Below are 24,206 nucleotides of genomic sequence, written 5' to 3' on the forward strand. Positions count from 1 at the left end.
CAATGACAGGGAGATCAGGAGAAGTGGTGGAAGTATTGGTCAGAAGAAGAGTGGACATATGTTGTGTGCAGGAGACAAGATGGAAGAGAAGTGGTGTGAGAATGGTGAAGGGTAGGCAGGGACAGAAATACAAGTTTGTGTGGCAAGGGTGCCCAGAAGGCGTGAATGGTGTTGGTGTCCCGTTTTCTGAGGTGTTTGTAGACAGTGTGGTGAGTGTGACGAGAGTGAGTGAAAGGTTGATGATGGTGAAAATGATGATTGGAAAGCTCTTGGTGAACGTCATCTCGGGATATGCTCCGCAGGTTGGTCGGAGCGATGAAGAGAAGGACAAGTTCTGGTGTGCAATAGAGAAGCTGATGGAAAACGTGAAAGATGAGGAAGTTGTTGTGGTAGGAGGAGACCTAAATGGACATGTGGGAAGGAGTATGGACAGTTTTGAGGGAGTTCATGGGGGTTACAGATATGGTGTGAGAAATGGAGAAGGTGAAAGGATTTTGGAGTTTGCTGATGGAGCTGATTTGTTGATTTGTAATACTCAGTTCCAGAAAGAGGATAATAAGCTTGTTACATACACGTCAGGTGGGTCGACGACAACCGTTGACTACGTGATGGTGCGTCGGCGAGATAGGGGGCACCTCCGGGACACAAAGGTGATCCCGGGGGAGGAGGCTGTTTCACAGCACCACTTGGTTGTCTGCGACATAAGGTTGAGAGGTGCGAGGAGAGCTCGGCGGGTAAAGTACCAACCGAGAATGAAGGTGTGGAGGTTGAAAGACGTGACAGTGAGGGAGGCATTAAAAGAGAGGCTGAGTATGGTGGAGGATGATGTGGTTGAGCTTGAAAGTGGTTGGATGTCAATGAAAGCTAGTCAGTTGGGAGCCGTTGGTGAGGTATGTGGATGGACAAAAGGACCACCGAGGCACTCGGAAACATGGTGGTGGGATGATGAAGTTGGAAAGAAGATTGACGAGAAGAGGAAGAAGTTCAAGGAGTGGCAGAAGGCGAAGGGTACGGGGGCAGAAAAGGAAGAGCATGAAAGTTATCAGGCAGCCAAGAAGGCTGCAAAGAAAGAGGTAGCAAAGGCGCAGGAGGCATGTAGGAAAATGTTCGGAGAACGCTTGGATTCGTAAGAGGGTCAGAGAGCAGTATTCAGGATTGCAAAGCAGATAGCGAAAGAGAGGTGTGATGTGATGGGGGTGAGTTGCTTGAAGAATGAAGTGGGACAAATCGTTGTGGACCCAGATGGAATTAAAGGAAGATGGAAGAGATATATGGAAATACTGTTGAATGCAGAGAATGAATGGGATGGCAACATAGAGAGTAACCCAGTTTTCGGACCGGCAGAGAAGATAACCGAGAAGGAAGTTGAGGAAGCGATTAAAGCAATGAAGAGTAGAAAAGCGGGAGGGCCGACGGGAGTTGTGGGAGATATGTTGAAGTCAGCGGGAAATTGGGGTGTGAAGAGAATGACAGAGATCTGCAATCTGGTGGTGAAAGAAGGCCGCATTCCAGTGGATTGGGAACTGAGTACCCTCGTCCCTCTATACAAGGGGAAAGGTGACCCTCTGGACTGTGGCTCGTATCGAGCGATAAAGTTATTGGAGCATGGAATGAAGGTATTGGAAAGGGTGTTGGAGAGGAGGATAAGGAAGGTGAAGATCGACGAAATGCAGTTTGGATTTATGCCAGGAAGAGGAATGACAGACGCACTTTTTATTGTGAGGCAGTTGCAGGAGAAGTACATGGAGAAGAGGAAGAAGTTGTTTCTTGGGTTTGTTGATCTGGAGAAAGCATTCGATATGGTTCCACGTGAAGTAGTGACATGGGCATTGAGGAAGTTAGGAGTGGAGGAATGGTTGATCAGAGTAGTAATGGCAATGTACAAAAGAGCGCACAGCTGTAAGGACGAAGGACGGGAACAGTGGTGAGGTTGAGGTGAAGGTGGGAGTGCATCAGGGGTCGGTACTAAGTCCACTACTATTTGTAGCTGTGATGGAGGTGCTGGCTCAGAACGTAAAGAAGGGTTTACCGTGGGAGTTGTTGTATGCAGATGATCTGGTGTTGATTGCAGAAAGTATGGATGGACTGAAGGAGAAGATGAACAAGTGGAAGGAATGTATGGAGACGAAAGGTCTGAAGGTGAATATCGGAAAAACAAAGGTGATGGCAAGTGGTAAAGCATGTGGTGAGGTGGAAAGAAGTGGGAAGTGGCCATGTGCTATGTGCAGGAAGGGTGTCGGAGTGAACTCCATTCAATGTACAATGTGCGCTGAGTGGGTTCATCAAAAATGTAGTGGTTTGAGAGGGTCATTAACCAGTGTGGCAGCTACATTCAAGTGAAAGGTGTGCACAGAGGGAGCTGCAGATGGAGGAAATGTTGAGTTGGATCTTGGAGACGGCGTGAAGCTGGAAGGTGTGAAAACATTTTGTTACCTCGGAGACATGCTGAATGGAGAAGGTGGATCAGACTCGGCAACGGTTGCTGAAGTGAGATGCGCATGGAAGAAGTTTCGGGAACTGAGTGGCGTGCTGACGAGGAAGGGAGTGTCGTTGAAGCTGAAGGGAAAGGTGTATGCTGCATGTGTGAGAAGTGTTATGATTTATGGGAGCGAGACGTGGGTAATGAACGTAGAGCAGCAAAGAAGGCTGGAAAGGGTGGAAATGCGAATGGTTTGGTGGATGTGTGGAGTATCGTTGAGAGAGAGGAAACCAAATGATGAATTGCGAAAGATGATGGGAATAGAGCCTGTGATGGATGCTGTGAAGAGAAACAGTTTGAGATGGTTTGGTCATGTGTTGAGGAAGGATGAAAGTGACTGGTTGAGAAGAGTGATGGAAATGAATGTGGAAGGAAGTAGAGGACGGGGAAGACCGAGAAAGACTTGGCTAAAGATGGTGGAAGAAGAAATGCAGCAAGGGGGTTAACAAGGGGAGATGCAGAAAATAGGGCAAAATGGAGAAGATTGTCATGGGGACCGCAAGGCTAACCCCCACTCTTGCAGCGAAAATGGCCTTTAAAATGCCTGTTGTTGTTGTTGTATAAATAGGAAAAAGGTTCGACTCCCTGTCAAAAATGATTCACATTCACCCAAAAAGAAATCTTCCAAGAAACGCAGTTAAGCAGCAACCCCAAAGCGGTGCATGGTAAACGCACGATGAAAGTCTTTTCAGAAAGAAACAAAACATTCCAGCTGTTATGAGCCATTAATCAACAATCTTAACTTCAAACATTCCTTACCTGAGGTTGCATGCATTGCTGAATGGTTTGTGCCAAATTGATGGACACAGACACGGCCAAACAGCCAAACAGCCAAACAGACAGACAGACACACAACTTCTGGACTGCCATGTGCGTGAGAATGACCTCGCCAAAAATGGCACCACGAAACGTATACAACAAACAAAAGTAAAAAATACAAATATCATTTTTAAAAACCGATTAAAATGACAAGGTAAAACATTAAGGCATCGTACCTATTACCGCTCAAAACATGTCGCTGGGATCTCGTAATGGCTGTACACTTTAAACCCGCCTGGGTAAGCAGCACCAAGAAAGGGCTTTGCATCAGTCACCATAGCCAGTTCTAATGTGACTGGGTGGTGGTTTTGCACTGGAAATCCCTGCAGTGCTGCCAGGGGGTAGTTTGCCAGACCCAGGGATCTGTGCACCGTTGTCCCCCCTGGGCCCACATGCCCAAATCCCTGTGTAGTGCCGATACCCACTGCTGGTCCAAGCTGATGATGGTGATGGTGGTGAAGATGTACATGTGGCTGGTTGGGCAGCAGGCCCGGACTCTCCTGAAGAGAGAGACTGTGCGGTAATGTTAAGCCATGTTGTGCCACAAGATCTGAAGAATCAGGCAGTAGTCCCACACTGGCCACTGTGGTGTTAGTTGGTGCAAGGTGGGAATGCGTACTTGGGAGGTGTAACGAGTGGTGGTGGACAGGTGAGTTTGGAAAAGGTACTTCACAGATGTGCTGAGGCCTAGGGGAGTGTTGCTGCAGTGGACTTTGCTTGGATGCCTCCTTGGAGTCATTGTCATGTGCTCTGCCACGACAACAGCAGAAAAACACTTTCACCAATGTTCCACAACATCCTAGGATCATCAAACAACAAAATTATTGATCAACAAAGCTCCATGGTCTTGTATAATTGTTCAAAATTGTACAAAAATTGAAATGACAATGTCATTGTCACAAGAAGTCGTTCTGCATACTGAGGATTCTCATGTCTCTTCTCAATTCTGCATACGGAGGTTTCTTCATGTCTGTCTCATTTCTCTTCTCAATCGAGCATGAGCAAAACGATAAGGTTAAACATTGAGGCATCGTACCTCTTACCGCTGAAACCATGGTGCTGGGATTTCGTAATGCCTGTACACTTTAAACCCGCTTGGATAAGCAGCACCAAGGAAAGACATGTGCAAACACTTGGTTGAAAAATCTAGTCAGCAAAAAATATCTATCAGAGAAAATGTTAAGTCAGCTGTTATTTTCTGCTTCAATATCCTTTACGAGTATAAAATATCTCTGAACAAATTATCTGCTGCTTTCTGGAGTATTGATGTCACCATGTGGAAGTCAAAAAGTGGTGCTGTATTCAAAGACCTTGCTTGTATGCCATTCATGCATGCCGTGAGCAAAACATGCAAATATCGGTCTTGAAATAAAAACTACCAAAGTAAACCAATTAAAATGGAAACTAGAAAGCATCTGAAAATGCAAAACCCGTCCACGTCTGTTTGTATTTAGACGCCTTCCTTTTCCGTATGATCAAAATAATGAAAACAGTTTTTTTTTTAAGTGAATGAATGATCGTTTTAAGGCCATTTTCCCTGCTAGAGGGGGGTTAGCCTTTCAGGCCCCATGACAATCATGGTTCCCTGTTTGAGGCAATGTTTTTATGTACAAAATGGGAGTACAAAATGTACATGTTTGTACAAAATGGGAGTTTTTTTTTAAAAGTACAAAATGAAAATTGATGATTTTTTGCAGCCTTGACCTTTGAGCTTTAGATCTAAAAAAAACAACAACACATCAGCTTCTAGTTTTTGATTGGTGAACCAATTATGTGACTCAATATACAAATTATTTAAATTTCAGGTCAATCGGATGAAAATTGACGATTTTAAGTGACGCTGACCTTTGACCTTTTGACCAAAATATTAATTTGCCTTCTGCATATTATCATAATAAAGCTCTTGTTGAAAATTTTATGACAAATGGGAAATTGATATTTCAGGTCAATCGGATGAAAATTTATGTGATGCCGACCTTTGATCATTTGACCTTTTAACAAAAATATTAATTTGCCTTCTATGTATTATCATAACAAAGCTTTGGTGACAATAGCTCAAATGGTAAAAAAAAAAAGAAAAAAAGTTACGGCCAGGGGACAGACGGGCATGGGCATGGGCACGGGCACACCACACACACACACACACACAACACACACAGACACACACACAAATTGAAAAGAGAAATGACAAACCTCCGTATGCAGAACGACTTCCTGTGACAATTATGACAATGCCATTTCGATTTTTGTACCATTAGAAGAAAATCTTCAAAAACAATCTCAACTTCAAAAGGCAGTGTGCCAAATTGATGTCAGCATTTAACATGAAATTATTTCCCCTTCTGGCCTGTCCATTGTGACATTTGGAACCTGCAATCCATTAGGCCAGGCACAACCCCAAATGCATGCAAGCACAAAGATTTGATTCCATCTGAACACAGGTCGACACTAAAATCGTGCATTTTACCCATAAAGTTATGGACAAACACATTCTTCGGAAACTCGACAACGACTTTGTCTAATTTCCTGGCCCCTGTTTTGTCATGCTCACAGTAGTAGCAGCTCCATGCACGGTGCTAGGTGGTCCCAAGAGTAATTGGTGAGGCGCTGAAACTGTGGTGGCCACGTTGGAGATAAGTGGAGACAGGCTCTTGCGGCTGCGACGCAGCCTGCCGCCACCTGAGATGGGTAGAACCGGAGGTAGACATGGTCTGTGCGAACAGGAAGGGAGCACAACGTTAATGAGAAAAGCATTTTTGAATATTAATGCAATCTGCATCCTGCATCGGGATGGCACCGAAAAACCTGCAAGACAAATCACATCATGCTTTTCATGAATATTCATAAATGATCAAAAGGAACACTGCAAACAAAAGTTATAAAGACGACATCCCTCTAATGGTTTAACATGGGAAACACGATCAACCAAGGAGCTACCTATGTATTCTGTATGTAAAAATAGTTAGAACCCTAAACCATTCATTACCTCAAATTCAAGTAGAACATTTGTTTCCCATTTCTTCCAAAACCAAGTGTCACTTTTAATTGTCCGAGCTCTTTCTTGCAAGACCTCAAATTAAAGTTTAGAAAATGTCTAACCCATACCACAGAAAATGTCTGACCGCACACCCAATTTGACTTTCAGAGGCATGGCTGAAGACTGCACATTCACAGTAGGTAAACCACACCACAAACCCATCCGTATATTGACAGTACATTGGCTGTGTTTAGTGTTTAGTGCAGGGGCGTCGAGAGCCAGCATGGGCCCGAGGCAAACAAGCCCGGGACCCCACCCCAACCCTTTCTCTCTTTTATAACTTAAGGAACTTTCTTTAATGAAAAACAAATGGTCACTTTTATTTTGCCGTATGATCATAAATAAAGGAGATAGCGGGACATTTGGACCGATCGAGTCAATTCACACCCTCGACTGTTGAACACTACTTCTCCCTAAGATTGGCAAAAAAATACATTAGAAGATGGTTAATAATTTATTTTTGGACAAAGAGGACACAAACCCATTTCTTTGTAACTCACATTTCTGGTTAATAACCATTTTCTGTGAAGTTTGAAACTGTACCATTAACAGCGGTAAATGCTGTTTGGTTTCCGGCAAGAAAGCAAAATCAGCTTCTGGGTTTAAATGTAACGATGAGGAAATGAGGATGAGCCGATGAGGGGTTTCACTGTACTGTTTAAAAAAATTACAGGAGAAGCTCGGGCCCCTCAACGGACCCCGGGCAGTGACCAGTGAGTGAGGAGAGATTTGCCCCCCGACCCCAATTCTCTCGACGCCCCTGGTTTAGTGTGTTTAGTTTCTCTCAAACCAAACACCGTATTAAATGAAGCGCTATAAAATAAAGAATGCGATACATGTGATGCATATTGTTGCGGATATGGGATTTACATCCATCAATATCCGCTTGTAAATATTCCCCTATTTCCTCAATACTTCCCAACTATCCCCAATCCCCCATTCCCTAGTCCCATTTTCTGTAAACAACACTCTGTAGACCCGACCTCCCCCTATTTCCCCCATTAAATGTCGTGCCCAGGTTCACCGCATCTCATGTAAGACAACTATAGGACATCTTGCTAGTTATTCTTAGTCTATGTCAGTTAAGGAATCGTGTCCATTAATTCTGACCCTTCGTTGCACCAGAATGTGATTGTATGGCACCGTTAGGAAGTTTAGGACCTCCCAATACCTCCCCGCAGCTCTTCCTCACGGTTCAGCAACAACAACAACAACAACAGCGACGGCAGCGGCGTGCACAGGGAGTGCGCGTCCTCACTCCGGCTTGGTTGGTAGGGGGGTGTTGGGAGGGCACGAGGCCTTCCCAACGAGCCGCCATCGAACATATGCTCGACGGGGTTACCAAATAGGGGCTCCCTGTCAGCTCCTCGTCAAGGGCGGAGCCCGGTAACCCCCGCACCCAATGGAAGCGGCGGACCGGCCCCAGGGGGGCGGAGCCAACCAGCCGAGGGCGTGTCACTCCCCGCTGAGCATGCGCAGGAAGAGGGAGGTGACGTGAGATGCGCGCTGAGCTTGAAGCAAGAGAGACGTCCCTTCCGAGCGCTGTGACACCTCCCTGCATCTCTTGGACCGTGCTTGATCCTGTCCCCGAGCCAAGGTGCACCTTGTGCTATCAACCTACCTGTCGATTCCTGCCATCAATCCCTGTCTTTGTCTGTGGTCTGTCTGGGCTAAGATAAGACTGTAATTAAGTGCCCATCTCTTCTGTGTCTTTACCTCACTACCTTGTAATCTACCCCCTTTTCTCCACCACTGTAATTATACCCTCCTCCGGAGGTCTTGAGAACTGTACCCCTTGCGTCGTTTCATCTATCCCAGTCGTTGTGTCCTTTCCATCATTGATTTAGCATAGCGCGATTTGGTCAACGTCTGGGTGGAATCGGGGTCTAGTCGGGGAATAACTGTTCGGTCGCGGCAATACCACCGCTCGGTAAATAACATCTAAACCGCGACCGTAACAATTGGTGTCAGGAGTGGGATTCGAGGCCCGAACCAAATTTTTAAAAAAAACATCTAGGAAAAAAATTTGGTCAAAATTATAAAGTACCGAAATTTGCTTTTGTTTTACAAAAACCCGAATTTTGAAAGTCGCGCTATGGCAGATCAAGACGGCTGGGTTCCGGTAGAGGAGAGTGGGGTAGAATCAACCCAGGATCAGAGGGACGAAGTAGAGGAGAACATGGGCAATATGGTTGAGGGAGTTTCAGACGCACAAAATGGCGTCCTCGCGCACGTGGGTGTAGCGGCACCAAATTTTGCCGCGCCCTTTGTACCAACGGTGGAAGACATGCAATTATTTATGGCTGAAATGGAAGCTCTTTTGAACAGGAACAGTGAGCGATTGTTAAACAAATTGGGAAACCAAATTGAAGCAATAACGAACGAATTGGGAAACCAAATTGAAGCAACAACGAACGGAATGAGGGCCGATAGAGAGGCAAGGGAGCAGAGGGACAGAGACCGCAAGTTGGGCGAAAGGGTCCCAGGGGTGCACGAGGAGGTAACGCAGGTCGAGAAGCGCTGGTTGAGCGAAACGGAGGAAAGCGCGGGTACAATGACGGGGGTAGAAATCGCGACACCGGGTTTGGAAAAGCCGGCGACCGATGAGGTAGAGGAGGGTGTTTTATTAAAGCCAGCGGTCGTCGAGGTGAATAAAGAAAAAGCAGTGCTGGGAATTAAAATTGAAGAGATGACGGAGGTAGCCCGGGAATTGCAGGGAGAAATGGAAAATGTGCAAAGTCCCTGCTCACATCACGATGCTGTGCTTAACCCGAATGGAAGTTTGCAGGTTTTGGTGCAGGGAGGAAGAAGAACCCCGAAGGTGAGACGTGCTGTGTATTGTGCTGGGAGATTTTGTAAAAGGATGTTTAGCGACAAAAGAATTGTCGCGCGATTGGGATCGATATGGCACCCGGGCGTTGGTGAAGGGTCCCGTGTGAGTAAAAATGGCACGCGTGTGAGGAAAAAGTGTGCGTCGGCGAGTGGGTGTGTTATAACGTGTGGGAGTGAAACCGAGTGCGAGCGAGAATGCACGTCGGGGTGTATGGAGTGTACGTGCGAGGGTGAGAGTGACACGAGGAGTGAGTTGGTGGTGGAGCGGGTGCGAGAATGCACGCTTGGAATGGTTGAGGGTGTGCGAGGAAGCACACCTGAGTTGGTCATGGCGCGAGTGTGGGAGAGCCCATCTGAGCGCGTTAGTGGGTGGATGCCAGAGTGCACGCCCATGGTGAGTGTTACGGAGGACGTAACGGAGGAGAGGTGTGGACCGAGGTGTGCGCAAGAGTGTGCGCGAGAGGAGTGGTGTGTAACAGGGAGAGCGTTGGTGGAATGTACGGACGGCGTTGGAACGCCGGGTTTTGTGAGGGTAAAAGGGGTAGCGTATGCGTGTGAGCATGCAGGTGAAGCATCGACGGTAACTGGGTTAGCGGTTAGGGCGACGGATAGCCGATGCGAGCACTCGGGGCGCGGTGTGCTTTGTTGGATGCGAGGCCCGGCGCGGATCGAAGCTGCGTCGTTTCTCTTCGAAGCGTCGTTGCCGATTCGGGCTTGGCCCCGCCCCGCACGGTCGAGTCCGGGCCTTGGCGGGCGAGGCGACCGGTCCGGTTCAAAGGCGAGTGGGAGGAAGCGGAACGGTGCCCCCTCGTGGGGACGGGGTTCCGACCGGGGGAGATTGAGCCATCGGGCTCGGGACCGCAAGGTGCCGCGCCGAGATGGTGCGTGGAACCTCGGCCCAACCAAACCACCTCCCTTGAACCGAAGGCCGGACGGATTCAACCTGCAGGCGACCAAACCACCCGAATTCATTGCTCGGCTTTACGAACCGAGTTTAATGATGTCATTGTCGTGAAAATCAAGCTCAGACACGACTTGACCTCTGGGTAGGTTTAATATCATTTAGATCGGCAATACATCCTGTAAAAATACATACATGGAACAGGTATTAAACTAGAATCCGGGCACTCGGTAGAGCGCATACCTTCGCCGCAGCTACTGTTCTGTACTTGGCATGGGAGTGTATGCGATGTGAAACTTTATGTGAAATGCGATCGATTTTTAAAAATCAGAATTTGAGCAAATCTGTTTCATTCGTCTGTTAATATGCCTCCCCGATTGACAAATCTGCAATTTGAATTTAATTTGAGGTTGAAATGATTGCGGGAGATCGCGTTATAGTGATGACGTCTTGGATGGACATCCTCTTCTTCAGTCGCTCATAACTTTGAGTGAAATACGATCGAGTTAAAAATAGTCAGAATTTGAGCAAATCTGTTTCATTCGTTTGTTAATATGCCTCATCTCTTGACAAATCTGCAATTATAATTTTTTTTGAGGTTGAAATGATCGCGGGAGATTGCGTTATAGTGATGACGTCCTGGATGGACATCTTCTTCTTCAGTCGCGCATAACTTTGAGTGAAATACGATCGAGTTAAAAATAGTCAGAATTTGAGCAAATCTGTTTCATTCGTTTGTTAATATGCCTCATCTATTGTCAAATCTACAATTATAATTTTTTTTGAGGTTGAAATGATCGCGGGAGATCGCGTTATAGTGATGACGTCCTGGATGGACATCTTCTTCTTCAGTCGCTCATAACTTTGAGTGAAATACGATCGAGTTAAAAATAGTCAGAATTTGAGCAAATCTGTTTCCCAAAATCTAATCAAATGTGTCCCGTATAATAACCAATCATCCCACCAAATTTCATGCAATTCGGTTGAATACTTTTTGAGTTATGCGATTAACATACACACACACAGACATACAAATAAATACACAGCGATCAAAACATAACCTTCCGCTTTTGCGAAGGTAATCAGAGCATTCATGAGCAGCAATGGTAGTTTCAATATAACAATGGTTAGCGCAGCGCAGCATTTGGGGGCGTACATACCATTCAAACTACTGGATAATGTCACAGTGAGTTCCGCTGAAGTGTCCGCACGCCCCGGTTGTCCCGGGTCTTATAGACGGCCCCTTCCGTAGCGAGCACCCCTGGGTTCACCTTGGTATAATTTCACTACAGTCATGACGCACCGAGGCTAGGATATAGCGGACTGTGATGATGATGGTAGTGATTTGATACGAAATTTATAATAGTGGGTAGAATTGGCAGTAAATGGAAAATTTTTGAATTCGTTGGAATTTGGACGAGCAAAATTGATAGTGGGACCTCCCCGATGTGGTGGGATGGGCAATCCACCATCCCTCACGGCGAGCGGGGGCAAAGGAGCACTAGACTTATGGGGTGTATGGCAGTGAAAACTAGCCCGGGAGGGTTAGGATATTGTGTGTAGGGCCCTAGAAGATGACCTTAGGTGACGTTAAGATTAGTTAGTGACTGATACCTGTAGTGGGGACGCAGGCAGATTAGTGTGGATGATAATGACGTGGGAGCGCAATAGTTTAAAGGGGTGACTGGGAAGCGCAAGTTTCAGAGGGGAGTAGTTAGATGAGATGATGCCGTGTGTTTGAGGATTGAACAGGTGTGATTGAACAGGTGTGATTGCATAGGTGTGCAACTGAACAGGTGTATGGAGCAGTGTATGAGGGAGTAGTGGTGATTGCGTGTTGTGATGACCCAAATGGTCCAGGAAGAGGAGGAGGGTGCAGGTGGCACCAGGTGTGAGTGCACAGGTGTGCAACAACAGGTATGGAGAATGGTTGTGTGGAATAAATGGTATGGGATATATGGCGTATTGGGATGGATGGTCGTGGAGTGAGTATGGTGGAAACTATGGAGTGGAGTGGATGGTGCGAAGGTGTGAATGGGGGAAGGATGGACACCCATCACGAATACCCGGGGCGGGTAGTGTAAGTGTTAGGTAGAGGGTACAGGTAAATTGTGGTTGGATATTGGCATCTGTGGTGCGGTTGGAAGAATGATGTTTGGATGGGTGCATTAGTGTTGTGGAAATGGCTGGGCGTGTAGCCTGTTAGTGTGTGTAGTTGGTTTGGGCACTCCACCACTGTGAGGATGTCGGCCAGGTGAGGCCGCAGGTGGGCTCTGGGAGCCGGTAGAATTGTTGTGGATGGGGCCCGAGGATCCGGAGGACGGACCCGGGTAGCCCAGTGCCAGAGGGCACCGAGTGGGGTGACAGAGCCAGGAGGGGCCTTCCCCAGCTAGATAGGTTAGGGTGAGGAGCAGGTAAGCTCGGGTGGCAACTACAGTGGTGGAGGTGTGCAGGTGGGTAGACCTGCTGGGAGAGCTACACGTCACAGCCCAGAAATTGTGCAAGGGCACCGGGAGATGAATCGGGGGAGTGAGACCCCAAATTGAGAAGCACCACAGTTTGGTCAATGGGAATTGGTTTTTAGAACCCAGAGTGTAAGTTGGCCAATGGATTGGCAGGGAGAGACCCCGGGTAGTGTAAAGTGTGTTAATGTCATTTAGAGGATAGTTAGGATTGAAGTCTCCTCGCACCATCTACATGCACTCACCTGAGATGACGTACCTCCACACCATGCCATGTTTTGTTATTTTATTGTGCAGATGTTTGGAATGTGAGACGCATCATGACGTGGGTGTGACATTGTGCTTGATGTTCCATCTCTTCCTCCTTATGAGGATTGATGACGAATTGGGTGATGGCAAATTTTGGTTGGAGGGATTGTGGTGACGAATTTGGTATTGGAGAAATATGGGGAGACGAGACATTAGCGACGAATTTGTAAATGTGTAGATTTTGTAAATATGGGGTAAGGGCAAGGGTAGTGTAGGTGACAGGGGGGGTGACGTACGGTAGGGACGAGCTTTCTCATTTCGCTCTCCGTACGCATTTCGCCTTGCATTGCCTTATTGACGTGTACCCTTGTGACCTTACCCCTCGCTCATTTGTCTTTCCCCTTTTTTTTCTCCCACATGACCTGTGCGCCATTGGGCGCCGAGGGAGCGTGCGTGAGTCGGCCATTGTGCGCCCGGAACTCTCAGAACCAGCTGTCTGCATCGATGCACCACATTATGGACCACATGTCTGTGGCCGAGCCCCACTGATGGACCCCATGGGTTGGGGCATGGCCCCTCTGCTGGAACCGGCCATGAGGGCCCGAAATCTTGCTGGCGGACCTTGGGCACCGGGCACCGATGCCCCACAGGTGAACCACACTAGTCGGCCCTGTGGGCCATAAATAAATAAAAATGGACACGTTGGGTGCATTTCATTTTATGCTCAAATAGGCCGCCAGTAAGAAAATGAAAGGAAATGACAACATCTGGAAGAAAGTAAATAGCCAGCAGAGGGAGCCGAAGAGCAAGAGATCACCTGCAGGGTTAGGGGTTGTTGATTTATTTTTTATTGTTGAACATTGATGAACAGTGATGACTGCACCGATTGGTGCTTGGGTGTGTATTGGTGCGTTTTTGGGTGCTTTAATGGTGCATTGATGCAGAGCAGACTGTCTCCCCCCAGAAAGAACAATCGCAGGTCCTGGGTTAGTTTTGTAAATAAAGTAAATAATGCTCCCCACCGTCAATGTATAGTTTGAAGACCATTCCGCGATTCGGTTATCCTGTGGGTGTGTTTCTGTTAGGAGAAGGGTGCAACGTCGCAGGGGGACATATTTACTCATTTGTGAATATCTGTAAAACTGTCGCACTCAGGGTTGAGTTAATAGTAGAGGGAACTACATCTGACTGCCACACTAAAGTAGGTAAAAATTTATCGGGTCAGGACGCCCCGAGGTAGAGAAGGGTGCAGTGTTGCGGATATGGGATTTACATCCATCCATATCCGCTTGTAAATATTCCCCTATTTCCTCAATACTTCCCAACTATCCCCAATCCCCCATTCCCTAGTCCCATTTTCTGTAAACAACACTCTGTAGACCCGACCTCCCCCTATTTCCCCCATTAAATGTCGTGCCCAGGTTCACCGCATCTCATGTAAGACAACTATAGGACATCTTGCTAGTTATTCTTAGTCTATGTCAGTTAAGGACTCGTGTCCATTAATTCTGACCCTTCGTTGCCAGAATGTGATTGTATGGCACCGTTAGGAAGTTTAGGACCTCCCAATACCTCCCCGCAGCTCTTCCTCACGGTTCAGCAACAACAACAACAACAACAACAACAGCGACGGCAGCGGCGTGCACAGGGAGTGCGCGTCCTCACTCCGGCTTGGTTGGTAGGGGGTGTTGGGAGGGCACGAGGCCTTCCCAACGAGCCGCCATCGAACATGTGCTCGACGGGGTTACCAAATAGGGGCTCCCTGTCAGCTCCTCGTCAAGGGCGGAGCCCGGTAACCCCCGCACCCAATGGAAGCGGCGGACCGGCCCCAGGGGGGCGGAGCCAACCAGCCGAGGGCGTGTCACTCCCCGCTGAGCATGCGCAGGAAGAGGGAGGTGACGTGAGATGCGCGCTGAGCTTGAAGCAAGAGAGACGTCCCTTCCGAGCGCTGTGACACCTCCCTGCATGTCTTGGACCGTGCTTGATCCTGTCCCCGAGCCAAGGTGCACCTTGTGCTATCAACCTACCTGTCGATTCCTGCCATCAATCCCTGTGTAAGTCTACATTGTTCCGTTTGTCTGTGGTCTGTCTGGGCTAAGATAAGACTGTAATTAAGTGCCCATCTCTTCTGTGTCTTTACCTCACTACCTTGTAATCTACCCCCTTTTCTCCACCACTGTAATTATACCCTCCTCCGGAGGTCTTGAGAACTGTACCCCTTGCGTCGTTTCATCTATCCCAGTCGTTGTGTCCTTTCCATCATTGATTTAGCATAGCGCGATTTGGTCAACGTCTGGGTGGAATCGGGGTCTAGTCGGGGAATATCTGTTCGGTCGCGGCAATACCACCGCTCGGTAAATAACATCTAAACCGCGACCGTAACAATATTCTCCATGATGTAATTTAAATGGTATTATTTAAATTTAAATGGTATCAAGCAATAAACATCAAAACAAGCAACCAACTACTTAAAGCACTAAAAGTGCATCCGGTGTCGAATTTGGCGATCCGTTTGACTGCGCTTTGTCTGTGTGAAAAGTTGAACATTCAAGGCAACATCAAGTCAAAGATAGAGAAGATGAGCAGCCTCGATGTGCAGAGTTTTGGCACCAAGGACAAGGACAAGGTCATCTCGTTCTTCTCTCCCTTCGCAATTCTTGTTGGACCGATCGGAGCGGGAAAGACGGTGTCGTGCGTTTGATTTATTTATTCCATATTGTCAACATATGGAATAAATAACCACATTTCGAAGCCATTTTTCCTCGCAGAGCGGGGGTTGGCCTTGTTTGGGCGCCGTGGTCCCCTTTTTGGAGCAATATTTTACGGCCAGATTCCCTTCCTGCCACCAACCCTGTTAGTTGCCTCTTGCGTTACCGCCCGGTACTCAATTTCATTGCAGTGAACTGGTACTCAATTTGCCGACCTCAGAAGGATGACAGGCTGAGTCAACCCCCCCGGCGTTAATTCAGCGATCGACCGGGATTCAAACCCAGGATCCTAGGGTCCCAAGCCGGCACCCTAACCGCTAAGCCAACACCAGGCTCGAAAGGTGGTGCTTCTTCTTCTTCTTCTTCTTCTTCTGTCAACATGGGATTGCTTGGCATTTATTATTTGCGAAGTTCCACATTAAAGGCATAATTGTAAATGTCTGTAGCAAGCAGCCTGCTTGGTTTGTTCTGTTAGCAAGCAGCTTGCTATCACTTCCCAAGCTAGACGTTCTGTATCAACCACTTTGCAAAATGATCGTCTAGTCACTCAGCAAATGGAGCAAGTGATTTCGTGCAGGCAAAATGAGGTTTGATTTCAAACAAACTGCAATGTAATTATAAAATAAAGAGTACAAACATACACGTAACTCAATGACTATTCAGTTTATTATTATTACCTCCGCCACCGACGGCGGATGGAGATTACGTTTTCACCCCTGTCTGTCTGTCTCTGTCTGTTTGTCTGTTTGTGAACAGGATATCTCAAAATGTTGTGGACGGATTCAGCCAAAATTTGGTGTAGAGTTTGGGTACGTGCCAGACAAAATGATTCGATTTTGGCGAAGATCCAGATCTTGATCCGAGAATGCAAGATTCTTCCCCATTAAAGGCAAAAAACAAAATAATAAGCCCAATATCTATAATGCACATATATAACGCAAAAAGCAAAATATATATATTATAATATATATAAAATAATATAGCATTAAAATTAATATTTAATATTATTATTTAATATAGTTATTACATTTAATATTATTTATTCATATTATTTAAATTTAATAAAAATGTATTATTATAATTTAATATAATTACTATTTAATATAGCATTAAAATAATAAAATTATATTAAAAGCAAAATATATATAAAATATAAATAATATATTATAATGCAAAATATCGATAGGGCAAAAAACTATATATAGCCCAATATCTCAAAAAGTTTTGGATTGATTTGGACCAAACTCACAATTTTAGCTCGTCTTACAAGCTAATCTCATGGGTGTGTGGGTCTTCTGGAAGCAAAAGGAAAGGTTTTCGCATTTTTTGTGATCGGGCGGGTTTTTTTCGAGAAAAAATTTTGAGAATTTTTTCGAGAAAAAAACAAACATTTTTCAATAGTCTAGTCGGTGTGATAAAAGCACAAAACATAAACGTATTCTTATCATGACTACCAATAAGTTGTCAGGTATGTCAGTATTTTGTGGCTTACATCAGAAAAAGTGATGTGTAGAATATTGCAACTCGACAGTACTTACAAAGCTATTTCAAATCTGAACATGTATCACAAGCAGGATTCAGTAAGCTGTTTGCGCGTTTGAATATCCTATTGCTGAAGTACACTTGCTTCCCCACCCCACCCCCCCCCCCCCCCATGAGTCATTGCTTCCAACTTTCGCTTGCATCAACTTTCTTTGGCCGTGAGAGGATCCCAGTATATAACCTGGTAGCTGACATATTTTGAGCCTTCTTCAAAAAGCAGCTGAGCAAGTTCGTTACATTTGATGCCATCAAACTGGTAGATTACACACTGAACAGCAAAAGAAACGTCAGTCAGAATCAATATTTTGTAGTCTTTATTTTCAAGTCATGATCAACACGAATTGAGATTTAGGATCAACATGAAACATTACAGGTATGGTCACCACAGTTCAAACAATTATGTGAAATGTTCTGAATAAGAAAAACACAAGACCAGGTGAGAACAAGGGAGGTCAAAATCAGTATCTTGTGTGACCCCCGTGAGCGTTGATGACAGCCATACATCGTCTGTACATGGAGGAGATTAATCGGTTGATGAAGGCATTTGTCACTTGGGCCCACACTCTGAGAAACGCCTGACTGAGTTGAGCTGCAGTTGTCAGCCTTGGTCGAACGTCATTCAGTCTTCTTTGAACCTCATCCCACAAATGCTCTATCGGGTTTAAATCGGGGCTGAGCGCAAGCCAGTGCATGGTTTGGATGCCATTCTGTTGCAGGAAGTCCCTTGTTGCTCTGGCAGTGTGGGCACGGGCGTTGTCCTGCTGGAAGACATGATTTCCGTGACGTCCAAAATGTGGCACAACGTGAGGTCTGAGGAGTTGATCGATGTAGCGAGCGGCTGTGACACCATTGCCTCTTCCTGGACCAATATTCTGGAACACCACAGGACCGACTTTGTGATTGAGAGCAATAGCACCCCATACCATGATGTTTGGACCACCGCACGAGTCTCTTTCCATCACACAGTCATCTGAGTAGCGTTCCCCACGTCTACGCCAAACTCTCACTCTGCCATCTGCCATGGAAACACAGTATCGGCTTTCGTCTGAGAAAAGAACGGTTCTCCACTGCTGGTAACGCCAATTTTGATGCTGTGTGGCCCACTGTAGTCGGTCACGGCAGTGTCGAGCTGTAAGAATGGGGCCATGATACGGCCTGTGACAACGGACATCCCTGTTCTTCAAACGTCGACGGACTGTATCACCACTAATGTGTCTCTGGTGGGTTCCAACTGTTTGTCTTGCAGTTTCTGTAGCCCTGGTAAAGCGATCTTGGATGTGATGATGCACAATCTGTCGATCCTGTCGTGGTGTTGTTACCCGCGGTCTGCCACTGCGTGGGCGGTCATCGGTGCTGTTGGTGGCCTGGTATTGTTCCTGTAACCTGTAAATGGTTCTCACGTTGACATGGAAAGCATTGGCAACCATTCGTGCAGTCTGTCCAGCATGCAATCTTCCAATAGCCTGGTCTCTCTGAATCCTCGTAAGTTTTTACATGGCGCTGGCATCGAAACACGAATGATGAACACACGTTTTGGGGTGCCTTTTATAGGGAAAGTCACAAGGAGACGCACGTGCATTTTGATTTCCATGGGAATCATGCACGACTTTGTACCATGGTCGTTTTTTTGCCTGCGTTTTGGTGACCTGTTTTTATCCACGTGTGCATCACTGTCGGTAGTTAGGATTAAATTTAGATACAGACTAATGTAAATAACGAGATATCTAAACGAAATGCATTGATATTTCTATGGGAAATGTTCAAAAATTATTTTTATGAAGTGACGTTTCTATTGCTGTTCAGTATATATCAAAGGTGTACTTTGGCAATACAACAAACCACCTACATGACTACAAACTCTCAGTTGGAACAGTAACAAAGCAGAGGTTGAAAAATCTTATTAATCAAGTTGACATGAGCATTGGCGATGAAAGGGAGTTGTATAAAAGAGTGGGAGCATTTTACATGAAAGCTGCTTATCAGGCCTCGGAAAAATTGCCCTTTGATGTCCTCAGCTATTCAAGATTTTTGAATTTTGAATTTTGAAAAAACAATTTTGGAAGCATGTATATTTAATCATACATAAAGTACTCAGACTTGTTTCCGTTTACACCTGCACAAATGAATAAGCTGCAAGAGGAATTTGGAGACGACTAAGATAATAAGACACCAACCAATTCACGTATTCCTTCAAATGCTACACTTTTATCAATTACACAAGTGAAACTGGCTAACAAGGTTTTGTGTGCTGTAAGGGAACAACCAAAGGAACTGTTGAAGTCAGTAAATAAGGCAACAAAAATAGCATGACCTTTTTCACATTTCAGAGGTTACATTGTGTCAGAGGTTACATTTCAGAGGTTACATTTCAGAGGTTACATTTCAGAGGTTACATTACACTGTGTTACAGCCTGAATTTACAATTGATTAAATTGAGATTTTTGTCAATGATCTGCACATAATACACCATAATGTCAATATGGAATTTTTTATTATAAAGTTTTACAAAATAATTAAAAATGAAAGACAGAAATATCTAATTTACATAAGTATTGAAACCCCCTAAGTCAATACTTTGTCGACACGCCTTTGGCAGTGATTGCAGTTTCGAGTCTTCTTGGGTATGTTTATCAGCTTTGTACATCTGGATTTCGGGAGTTTCTCCCATTCTTCCTTGCAGATTTGCTCAAGCTCTGTCAAGTTGGATGGGGAGCATCGGTGAACAACAATCTTCAAGTCCTTCCACAGATTCTCAATGGGATTCAAGTCTGGGCATTGGCTGGTCTACTCAAGGACTTTCACATTCTTGGTCTGAAGCCATTCTTGTGTTTATTCAGCTGTATGCTTGGGGTCTTTGTCCTGTTGGAATATAAATCTTTGCCGCAGTCCAAGGTCTTTTGCACTCTAGAGCAGGTTCTCATGGATTTGCCTGTATTTGGCTCCATTCATTGTTCCCTCTGTCCTTACAAGTCTCCCAGTCCCTGCCAGTGAAAAGCATCCCCATAGCATGATGCTGCCACCATCATGCTTCACAGTCGGGATGGTGGTCTTTGGGTGATATGCTGTGCTGCGTTTGCGCCAAACGTAATGTTTTAAATTTATGCTAAAAAGTTCCATCTTGGATTTGTCAGACGACAAAATTTTTTGCCACATGGCTTCAGAACTCCCAGAGTAGTTTTTTTGCATACCTCAAACAGGACTCAAAGTGGACCTTTTTGATTAATGACTTCCTTCTTGCCACCCTACCGTACAGGCCAGACTTGTGGAGTGCTTGGGATATTGTTGTCACATGCACACAGTGACCAGTCTTTACCATAAAGGCCTGATAGCTCTTTCAAAGTTAACATTGGCCTTGGTGGCCTCTCTCATCAGTCTCCACCTTGTATGGTCATCCAGTTTGGAGGGATGGCCTGATGGTACCATACACCTTCCACTTCTTAATGATCGTCTTGACTGTGCTCCAAGGGATATGCAAGGCCTTTGAAATATTGTTATACCTATTCCCGATCTGTGCCTTTCCATAACTTTATCCCCTTTATCCCAGAGGTCTTGGTGCTAATGGTTGAGTCTTTGCTGTGAAATGCACTTCCCAGCAAAGGAAACCTACAGGAACAGCTGAAATATTCAGAATCACAACAATTTAACACAGGTGGAAGCCAATTAAGTTGGTGTGTGATTTCGAAGGTGATTGGTTACATCTTAGTTAATTTACAATTGCTATTGCAAGGGGTTGGACACTTATCCAAATTAATATATTATGGTTTTGTATTTTTAATTAATTTCCTCAAGTTTGTAGAATTTGGTTTTCACTTGGAAGTTGTGGGTTATGATGCATAAATAAAAATGGGAAAAGTCTGATTTAATGCATTTTCATTCCATGCTATAAGGCAACAAAAGTTTGAATTTGAGTCAAAATTTTGAATGGGGCGTAGACTTTCTATAGGCACTGTATATGCGCATATGTATGTATGCAGAGATTTGTAGTTGGAGGTAAAATCATGTGAATACATATGTGCTCCAACCTTTTATTTTATTTAAAATCTTTAAAATTAAAAATTTTACTTTTATTTTAAATCATGTGCTCCAACCTTTTATTTAACAAATAATTCAACGTTTTGTTTCGCCTCATGAAACAAACGTGCATCCGCCAACATTTCTCAAAAGTGAAAAAAAAAATACTCAACTCCCCTTCAAAGCTAAAGGGCAAAGGGTGGGTCAGGCCAGACAATCAATCAAGGCAGTGTTCTTGGGACCTCATGACATGCATCAGTTATCATATGCAATCAACCACACTGACCACAAACGCTGCTGGAGGAGGGGTGTTCATTCTGAGCAGACATAATCGTTTGTAATCAAATCAAAAGCACATAATTGGACCAGTGTGACATCAAAGGACCAACCTGGAATGCGGATAAGTGACATTGAACAGTTAACTTATGACATGAACCAGCTCAACGGCAAGGAAACCACTGAACAATGGGGGTAGGGACGTAGAGGGAGGAATGCAATCAAGATACAAACCTGAGGATATTTTTCAATCCGTGAATTTACAAAGTTGTTTGACAATTTAAAATTTGCAATACATCTTGTAAAACGTAGAGCTGAAAAAATAAATAAACTAAAGCAAACACACTCCGAAAGGCTTGTAATAATAAAGTCTGGCTAAAGTAAATTTCCAAAAGAATGTGCTGTTAATTTATTCCGACAATAGTAGTACACCACATATTCAAAAGGTTTAAATGGTAAAGTATTTATTTCACAACCAAAACTTTTCCCCCCAAAAGTCAAATAACCTGCTTGGGAGACTCAGAAGTGTTTTCGTACCGAGAAGGAGGCTCAATGAAGAGCTAAAATTGGTGTGAAATAACACACCTGTGTTAAGTATCTTGTACTGATAGTGAGAAAGCAGAAAATAGGTGGACATGGGACCAATATGATAATAGAGTACGTTGAAGTACAAAATACGCAAACAGCCATAGTGACTGACACGACATGGCAGCTACTACCTCAAAAAGCTGGAGAGGACAGCTTAATTAGATGAATATAATTCGAGGCAATTCAGGAGGGAAAGGAAAATAGTACAAAGGAGCCGAGGTGTGAGAAGAACATAAAATGATTTATATTTATCATTTTCAATGTTCCTCCAGTCAGAAGCAAAGTGCAGGATATGGGAAATATTAAACAACGGTTAATAATTGGGTTGGGGAAAGGAAGCCCAGTCTAGATGGCGCAAAGGCAAGCACACCACCTCTGAGCTTTCCTATCAGCCACGTACATCGTTTTGCATACGGGATTGTGTTTTTTTTTGTCACCTCGTGCATGCACAAGCTCATGTACTCAACAATTCCGAGCTCAGAAGATTGAGCTCTCAACTTCGAGTCCGTTAGACCACTCCACTCTCCAAAATTTCCTGTTTTTCCTTCCCGAGAGCATGCTGCTGTGTCCATCTTGTCCAACACATGCATCTTCCCCTACTCTTTATTCTTACCCACATCCCTTATTTCACCGTCTCAATCTATTTTGTCTCTTGGCCCTGCTATTGATGTCCCCTACCCCCTCTGTCTATTTTCTGTTGTTCCTTTTGTTCTGTTGCATCTGGATCCTGTGTTCTAGCTCTTCCATGAGCTTTGACATTGCATACAAAATAGTATATATATATATATATATATATATATATATATATATATATATATATATATATATATATATATATACAGACTTGGCATTTAATATGGAATATTTTTTTTGTGGGGGTGAATTTACTTTTCAAGATGACTTAGGTTCATTGGAATTATGTTGAAATTATTCTAGATTTTGTTAATGTGACCTTTAAAAGAAACAAAAAGCACATTTGACATTTCAAAACAAATAAATTGATCCTTGAAAGTGATGTAAACTGATATCGAACTCAATTCATGGACAGTACTGTGTTAAACTTATGTACGTTTTCCAGAAGTATCTCTTTATTTTGCACATTAGGCAAAATTTTTTTTAACAAAAACAAAAGTTAAATTACGACTGGGATTACGGACAGTAAAATTACAGTTCAGTACTTCATGTAACCCCCACGAGCATTCAGGAGAGCACGTACACGTTGAGGCATGCTGTTCACGAGATTTGCCAAGGTTTGGACAGGAATTGCTTGCCATGCAGTGACAATAGCCTGCTGCAATTCACGCACAGAGGTCGGCTGCTGGTCCAAGTGGTCGATTTGACGTGTTAATTCTGCCCACAAGTTCTTTATCGGATTCATATCCGGGGACATGGCAGGCCACTCCATATGCTCTACACCATGGTCAGCAAGAAAGTGTTGGATCATGCGAGCACGATGAGGCCGTGCATTGTCATCTTGGAAGACGAAGTTTCCTCGAAAGGCTGCACGAGCAAATGGAAGCAATGTTTCTTCCAGAATGGCCCTGTACTTGAACTGGTTCAGGTTTCCATTCAGAACAACCAGGTCAGTTTTGCCCCCTGCATGAAAAGCAGCCCAAACGGTCACCCCATCACCTCCAGCTTGGACTCTCGGCAGTATACAATCTTTGTTGTAGGCTTCACGCACTTGTCTGCGCACTCGGACGCGGCCATCTTGACGATAGACCAGAAATCTAGACTCGTCACTGAAGATCACGTGATTCCAGTGTCCTGGCTGCCATTGACGGTGCTCTCTGGCCCACTGCAATCGGCGCTGGCGGTGTTGTCTGGTCAGGCGTGGCCAGTCTGTATATATATATATGTATATATATATATACAGACTTGGCATTTAATATGGAATATTTTTTTTTTCTCGACTTGGGTTTACTTTCTTATCTCAGTATATCAATCTGGTGAGTTTATTTTACACTTTGGTGATTTATTTGTTAAAAGAACCATGTCACTGATTGTCTGTCGCAGCAAGAAGTCAACAACAGGATTATATCACAGGTGGCGTGGCAAAATGTACGGACAGGTGCATTTGATGATTGGCTTCACAGTCGGGTATACAAGGGTTGTTGCGTTCTGTATGAGTGGAAAACAAATGCTGCACGTCTCCAAAAGTTAATGCCGCTTCCTCAGGAGATGGTCCGTCAACTCGACAATGCTGTTTGTCATGGAGTGGTGGCTTTACGAAATTACGGCATGAAAAAGCGTGCTATTGCTCGGCAGTATGGCATCACTCAAGGTCAGGTGTCAAAGATCC

General features: G+C 44.9%; 1 protein-coding gene across 2 annotated transcripts in view; it reads right to left on the reverse strand.

Moving 5' to 3' along the window:
* Positions 1–1,186: 1,186 nt before the first annotated feature.
* Positions 1,187–24,206, reverse strand: part of LOC137423181 (cyclin-J) — a 109,950-nt gene continuing 86,930 nt past the window's right edge. The window contains exons 4-5 of one of the 2 annotated variants that reach the window (XM_068110063.2): positions 5,850–6,009; positions 1,187–4,048 (exon numbers count right to left, since the gene is read on the reverse strand). In XM_068110063.2, coding sequence (XP_067966164.1) covers positions 3,478–4,048; positions 5,850–6,009 — 731 coding nt within the window. In that variant the 3' untranslated portion in view covers positions 1,187–3,477. Of the gene's footprint in view, positions 4,098–5,849; positions 6,010–24,206 lie in introns of both variants that reach the window. The other variant, XM_068110066.1, reaches the window with a different exon arrangement.

The sequence above is a fragment of the Myxine glutinosa genome, chromosome 3, assembly GCF_964187855.1.
Source record: "Myxine glutinosa chromosome 3, kmMyxGlut1.1, whole genome shotgun sequence".
Taxonomy (NCBI): Eukaryota; Metazoa; Chordata; class Myxini; order Myxiniformes; family Myxinidae; genus Myxine; species Myxine glutinosa.